The 7,836-nt window shown below is 36.3% G+C and overlaps 1 protein-coding gene across 1 annotated transcript; it reads left to right on the forward strand.

Moving 5' to 3' along the window:
• Positions 1-3,444: 3,444 nt before the first annotated feature.
• Positions 3,445-4,384, forward strand: LOC107896211 (probable methyltransferase TCM_000331). The gene is made up of 3 exons (XM_016821312.2): positions 3,445-3,551; positions 3,670-4,077; positions 4,158-4,384. Exons 1-3 carry the CDS (start codon positions 3,477-3,479, stop codon positions 4,347-4,349), a joined length of 675 nt encoding a protein of 224 aa, XP_016676801.1. The 5' UTR covers positions 3,445-3,476; the 3' UTR covers positions 4,350-4,384.
• Positions 4,385-7,836: the final 3,452 nt, after the last annotated feature.

A 7,836-nucleotide genomic window follows, 5' to 3' on the forward strand; every position in this document is an offset into this window, starting at 1 on the left:
ATGTTGTCTAGATTATTAATTTTTTATGTTTATATACTCAACTCAAAGATCAGATTTTGGAACGTACATAAACAATTTAAGCTAAGGTGCACCGGATGCTATTCATGGCCACTTGCGAGATGTATGATTTTTATACATGGCTCGCATGCTTGGGGGTACTAAATTGTATCCCCCACTAATCAGTGCTTTGGTCAAAAAATAGAGGCCAAAGACACTCGTATTCCATCTTTTCCTACAACAAGTATACAATTACACTTGAGGACGTTAGTTTACAACTCAATCTACCGGTTGATGGGGATGTCGTTACGAAGCCAGTTATTAGTGTCAATTGGATTGCAACATGCGAGGAACTACTAGGGAAGGTTTTGAACAAGTTTAGGGGTAGTCGGATCGAGATGAGATGGTTGAAGGACAACTTCCAAACTATCGAGGCTTCTGCGAGTGACATTAAAAAGGAACAATTCGCACGTGCATTCATCTTGAGGTTGACCGGGGGTCTACTAATGTCAGGTAATTCTCGCAATCTGGTACATTTAAGGTGGCTACTACTACTAGCCTACTTGAAAGAATCGAGATGACTTAGTTGGGGATCAGCGATGCTGATGACATTGTACCGAGAAATTTGTCGAGTGACAATACCAGATAAAGTTAAAATTAGCGGTTGCATGCTCCTTCTTCTATCATTGGCATAATATCAGCTACCATATTTACCCCATTGAGTGGAACAAACCCGTGAGACATAGTGATATACTGACTGAGCTCGAGGATATCTGATTATCTTTAGGTCAACAAACCGCAGAGGAGGTTAGTTTATGAATTTCAAAGTTATCAATTTTTTATTCTAGCATTTGAAATTTAATATTAGGCACGTGCTAAAATTTATAAATTTGTATTGTAGTTTGTATGGATGCCATATGCAAATCTGAAGATTTAATAATGCATCCCGGTTGAATTTTCAGCCAATCGCAATATTTGACATGTCAAAGTGCTATTGATAATTTTTGCAACGGTCGAGATGCATGAATCCAACCGAGTAATGCGTCAGTTTGGGTGTACGCAATGTATTCTACCGCCATCCCAGGAACTCGGTGACCTACACAAGATTGACTTGAGGGAGAGACTCGAGGAAGATTGACCAATATTCCACAAGAACTATATCAAGATATAACAGTGTAGGTACGATTACTTGCCAATGTGTGAACCATTTGTCACACCGGAGTTAGCAACATCTCCAGATTACATGGATTGGTTCAGGCATAACGGTAAGCAGTATCTACTATTAACTTTAGAAAGAAGCAGGAAATGTTTCCATAGGCCAAGATAAGGGCCCCTCAATCCTAGGTTGGGAGAAATGCTGTGGCGAGATCAATATCTGCTCCATCTATACTAGAGAACCCGATTATCATGCAACTTCTTGTTCAATATGGTTAATTTATTTTTGCTTCTAACTCAGTTTTTTTGTCACAAGCATCACAACACTCACACTCATTCCCCGCATTATCACCTTCAGCTCTGGTTTATTTTACACAACCACCACAACAAACACAATTATTTCCTGCATCAACACATTCAGCACCAATTTATTTTACAAAAGCACCATAGTACATGCACTTATTCCCTGCATCAAAACCTTCTTCAGGGATATATTTTGCATAATCGCCACCCACCGTACCATATTACATGTCGATCCTGCCAACAACACCGATGCGTCTGGTCTCACTGATAATTCCCACCTTCTATCCACAATTAGGCCATAGGATACCATATAGTGGTCCATTGATAGTGTCGCAAACACCCCCAGCATCGTTGTTCTATCGAGGTGGGTCATCCTTGCAACTGTCGACTCAAATGGGGGGTCTACGATAGGTGGCTAGGACACGGTCGCAGTCAACCACATAGGATGTAGATGAAGTTAGCGATCAACCTCGACGTACACATAAAGATAAAGTCAAAGTCAACGAGGAGTTGCCAAACCAAATAGTGCGACAGAGACCTAGGTGTGCCCGACGGCCACCCAGTTGTGGCACACATTCGGGACGCCGATGATTATGTTATTTTGTAATTTTGTAATTTTTTGTATACTTTGTTTTACATCTCAAATGTACACCTATTTACAATATACAAAATAAATTTATTAAATTGGTTTGATTTGTACACAATCGTATTGTGAGTTTAAAATTTACAATTATTTATGTTACTTTTTCATTTAAGTTTTTAGTCATTCATTTGTTAATTATAATATTTTCAGAAAGCAAAGAATTGTTGAGAAGGTTCGGAAAAAGACTAAAACTTTGGCTTGCATATTGTAATATATCTTACTTCAATAATTAATATTAACTTACACTTTATAGGAAAAATTAATGAATAAATGAATAAGCTAATATTTTCACTGCATTAGTTAGTGTTTTAATTAGCTCCTTTACACTTCAATAATTAATATTAAATTTGGCATGCGAGTTTTACACATGCAATTTCTACATTTTCCTCAATTAAGTTTATCTCGGGAATCCCGAGTTGCAGGGGCTCAGAAGCAATCAAATTTGGTGGTTGAAACGCTTAGAGAGAAAATGCTCTCTATAAGGGGCGTTTTCATCTAACATGGCAGTGAAAATGCTTATTGCAGGAAACGTTTTCAAGCCATATGTCTGACATTTCAGTGGAATTGCGTCCTTCAGGAAGCATTTTCACTCCCATGTTAGATGAAAATGCCCTTTGCAATGAGCGTTTGCTCTCTAGCCATTTCAACTTACCCAACTTGATTGCTTCTAAGACCTATAACTCAGGATTTCGGGGATAAATTTTTTTCCCTTTATACCCTGCCCCATTCCCTATATAAATGCTCTTTCTTCATCCTATACTCACCCATATCTCAGTCTCTTCTAAATTGTTTTTTTTTCCTTTTTCTTGCATGTTGAAATTTTCACGTTTAAAGATTTATTTCTCTCTCGCTTTGAGGGAGACGTATTTATAATTTTAAGTTATGCTTGTGTTTACGATGATGCCATGAAGCTCGGTAACCTACAAATTTCACCTGCCGTGTGAGTATGAAGTCATACTTTTAATATAGAGGATTTCTTGTCTCAAGACAAACTTCAAATTATTTTAATTATTTTTGCTTCAAAGTTTGACCGTCTCAAAACATTAAAATTTGTGTCTCGAGATATGATTTCATATTTTTGAAGACGGGTCTATCATTTTATTATATATCAAATATTACTTTCAAATGTAATTTCAAATATAAGATATTAAAATTTGATTTATATTTATATTTTAATATTATTTTACTAATACGGCAGCCTCCGGAGGCTTCCTAAGAAATGATTAACTTTATTGACCAAATCACGAGTTAATTGTGGTGAATAGCTCAAGACAAAACAAGTTCTAGGGATAATTATTATATTTATATATATAGAGTCGTAAGGAATGAGCATGGACAAACGCAACATTACATCAAGTTTTTGAAGTAAATAAGCAAAATGGATGCAGAAATGATTCTTCACATGAATGCAGCAGATCATGAAATTAGCTATGCTAATAATTCATCTTTTCAGGTCTCTTTCCGTCCTTCTTTCATCTGTAATTTTAATATTCGTCAGTTCTCCATTATATATGTTCTTTTTCTTTTTTTCAACATCTTCATCTTCTTCCTTATGTTAAATATTCTTTCAGAAACAAGTAATATTGAAAATAAGGCCAATTATTGAAGAATCTATCACAGATGCATTCAAGAAGATTGTTCCAGTTTGTATGAAGGTGGCAGACTTGGGTTGCTCTTCAGGTCCTAATGTCTTCTTGGCTATATGGCACATTATTGACACCGTTCATGGGATATGTCAACAAGAACAGTTGAAGTTACCCGAGTTTGAAGTGCTTCTAAATGATCTCCCAGAGAATAACTTCAATTTTGTGTTTAAGTCAATTCCTGGATTCTATGAGAGGCTTAAGAAAGAGAGAGGAGATATGTTGCAGGAAAGGTGTTTTATAGGAGGAGTTGCAGGTTCTTTCTATCACAGACTCCTTCCAACCAAAAGTTTGCACTTTGTGCATTCTTCCTATGGGATTCATTGGCTCTCAAAGGTTAGTCATTGAACCAAAAAAGATAGATACCTGTTTTGGGTGTTATCCCTTATTTTAATTGTTGGAATATATGTGATTAGGTCCCTGTTGGACTGGAGGACAACAAGGGGAACGTATACATGGCAAGATCAAGTCCTCCCACTGTTTTCAAAGCTTATGCAGACCAATTTCAGAAAAACTTCACAAATTCTTCACGAATTTGGTCACTCTTTAATGGGGTTGGAAATAATTTCCAATTTGGTCCCTATTCCTTTTCTCGCATTTTATTTTAGTCATTTATTCTGCTTTATTATTTAATTTATTATGATTTATGCTTTTAATTTCATTTAAATTCCAATTCAGTCCTTTATTTATTTAATTTCACCCTTTTATGAACTATTTTATCATTTATTTATTTATTTATTATTCCTTTACTCTTTTTTAATACTTAAAATTGATGTTATTTATATTTCCTTTTTATTGTGCATTTTTTGCCCTCATTATTATTATTATTATTATTTCATTATTCACATTATGATAGTAATCACGACATGAAATCATTGTTATAAATTAATATTTTCACTTTCATTATATTTGCCTTATTATTACTCACTAGTATGACATTTTTTATTTTACCTTTTTATTTATTTTCTTTATTCATCTACTTATCTATTTATATCATCATTTCATTTTTTTATCCTCTACTATTTTACCTTATCATGCCACCTTGTTAAAATAATTTTTCCATCTTTACACTATGCCCAAATAAACTAAATGTACGTCGATTTAAGTGTTACATTCATTTTTACTCGATGCATAAAAAGGAGAATTTTAAAACCAATGCAACGTTCTTATTTAGAGATTCTAGAAGTTGTGCCCTAACTTACGAGGTTTGACTTTCTCTTTGAACCTAAATAATCGAACATCCTTTTAAAACTAAAAACACATGAGATTTAAACAAGAATTAAATAATGAGCAATTTTATTTTCGAGAATTCAAGATGTCGTGCCCTAACTTATGGGACATGACCTTTTCGTTTTGGTTATCTCGAAAGAAGAAGGTTTTTTTTACATAAATTTTAATTTAACTAAGTGATTTTAATTTTAAAAAATCATGCAAAGAGGGATTGTATTTTAATTTTCGAATTTTCAACTTTCGACACTAAGACACCAAGTAATCAGTTTGGTACCAACTTTGGGCGTTATGAGGGTGCTAATCTTCCTCGTACGTAACCAACTCCCGAACTCATTTTCTGGACTTTTGTAGACCAAAAATAATTTTAACATTTTATTAAAGTGAGAAAACTTTGAGGTGATCCGATCACACTTAATTAAAAAAGATTGGTGGCGACTCCCATTTTCATTTTTTTCAAATAGAAGCCAATTTCCAAAAAGGTTTCGATAGTTTAGCTGTAACGCCCCGAATTTTGACCTAGAAGTATTGGGCCTTGAGCATGGGTCCATAAGGAGATTGTATATAAGTATTTAATTGTATAAGGAAATGACACAATTAAATGTCTGCTTTAGTGGTTAATGGCCCTGAGAAGTGTTGGAGAAATCTTGGGTTCAAACTTGAGCTTTAGCAAAAATTTTGGTAGTAAGTGAATAAAACCCTGGATGCTTGGATGAAGGCCTTTTAAATTATTGTGGTAAATAAATGACACAAGGAAGCATGTGGTCTAGTGGTTGTGGCGTCGTTAAGGTTGTAAGGGAGCCTAGGTTCAAGTCTTGGCTCTTGCAATTTATTTTGGTTTTTCTTTTAAAGGAACCTGGACTTTGGCCTATAGACTTTATAATTAATTGAGGATAAAATATGACATAGAAAGAACTTGTGATGGAGTGGTAAGGTGTTCTGTAATTGTGAAGTCTAAGGTTCAAGTCTTGGGATACGGAAAGGAGTATTTATTTTGTTGTTTGAGCTGTATAAGAGGTGGAGTTGGACTGGAACTCTGTGGTTGAAGTGGTCATAAGAAAATAATGAATTTTTTTAATGGTTGAAAGTAATCCCATATCGGGAAGCTAACATGGGAATTGGTGAGAAGCAGGATGTGCCAAGGTTGGTGATCGTTGACTACTTCGGTGCGTTCTCATAAACAGGTGTGTATTCACGCCCTTCTTTATTGGAAGTCGGAAAAAGCCAAAAAGTCGAAACCTCAGTATTCGGGGCTTCAAGAGCGTGCGAACGCACGTAGGGCGATCCAAGACCACAAGTCATGGACGATAGAATGTATAGGTTGCCACGAGCGTTCTCGTGTGCTAGGGCTATTCTGGGCCTCGATGGGCCCAATGGGCCCTATGGGCCCGCTTGTGAAAACTTCACTGATAAGTGGGATGTAGATAGACTTGTCATGTCGTGCACACGACTTAGGTAGTTCTGGGCCACGTTAGGCCTAGTTGGGCTGTGTGGGTCGACACGCACACGGGCGTATGATCCCGAATTGTTTGAAATATTTTGCAAGGTTACACGGGTCACCCAAGTCGACTGTGACCTGATTGTAGGGTCGGTAAGCGTTACCTAGATCCCTATACTCTAATCTGATACTAAGATGTATGTAAAAGCTCATGTGTATCTGTTCTGATGTGATGATAATGTTATGATTTGATATCTGCGTACGAGCATGCCATTGCATTGCATTGGGTTGGATTATTGCGAAGAGAAGGGAGACTGAAAGGCTTTTAGCCTGCTATTTGGAAGCTATGCTGCATGTATCAGATATGTGTCGTTTTATGGTACCATTTGGTGTGTAGGGTTAGATGGATTGATCTTATCCCCATACTTGGTGTGTAGGGCTGGGTGGGTCGATTTTATCCCTGCATGGTGTGTTGGGTTGGACAGAGATAGTGTACAGGATTGGATGGGATAGCATGCATCCATGCATTCACACATTCTGTTTTGTTACTGAGATGGGCTAGGCCCAATTGATTCTATTATGGGCTGTGACCCAAATGATATTATAACGGGCTTTGACCCACGTATGCTCTGAACTGGACTATACTGTTACTGTTAAAGGGCTCTGGCCCAGACTGTTTCTATTTTTGTATACTGACTGTTACTCTAGTAAGGGGATTACACACTGAGTTTTCGTAAACTCACCCCGTTTATTAACTGTGCAGGTAATCCCCAGCGTTATATGGATCGGTGTCGTAGAGGGACTCAGAGACGACCACACAACTGCACATGTTTTTTCTATTTCATTTATTTAGTTAAGCACATTGGTTTTTGATTTGGGTTGTATTAAGGCCTCTTTATTTTCTTAACTTTTTATTTGGGAAATTTATTTAGTATGCTTAATATTTGTTAGAAGTAGGGCGCGATTTTCCAAAAAAACAACTGGATTTCAAAATATCACGTTTCCGTAACTGTTTAAAAGTAAGCTTCCGTAGCAAGTAAGTTTTTAAGGGAATTAACGTTTCACAAGTTTTAAAATGGCTAGAGGTTTTGAATAGTAAAAAGGGTTTTCAATGAGAACATGGTTTTGGAAAAACACTTCAATGTGACACGTCAGATTGGGGCTGGTTTAGGGTGTTACATTAGCGACTCCGTTGGGGAGAAATAAGAGAGTCAAGCCGCAAGTTGATTACTTTTTGGTCTTTTGTCGAAAATTGATAATTCAGTTTAAATTAACGACCCCTTCCTTGTATTTCATCCTTTATGTTTTATTTTAGGGGTAAATAAATTCTTTGTTATCTCGGGTTACACAATTATTTAGTATGTCTGCTTTATTGGTTCGAATTTCTCTTGGTATATTTTCACACATTGCATGGCATAATAGTTCCATTT

The sequence above is a fragment of the Gossypium hirsutum genome, chromosome A10 (genome assembly GCF_007990345.1).
Source record: "Gossypium hirsutum isolate 1008001.06 chromosome A10, Gossypium_hirsutum_v2.1, whole genome shotgun sequence".
Taxonomy (NCBI): domain Eukaryota; kingdom Viridiplantae; phylum Streptophyta; class Magnoliopsida; order Malvales; family Malvaceae; genus Gossypium; species Gossypium hirsutum.

Coding starts and splice junctions, on each gene's coding strand:
- LOC107896211 (XM_016821312.2), top strand. CDS start 3,477: ATGGATGCAGAAATGATTCTTCACATGAATGCAGCAGATCATGAAATT. Junction 3,552..3,669: donor CTAATAATTCATCTTTTCAG/GTCTCTTTCCGT, acceptor ATATTCTTTCAG/AAACAAGTAATATTGAAAAT. Junction 4,078..4,157: donor GGATTCATTGGCTCTCAAAG/GTTAGTCATTGA, acceptor ATATGTGATTAG/GTCCCTGTTGGACTGGAGGA.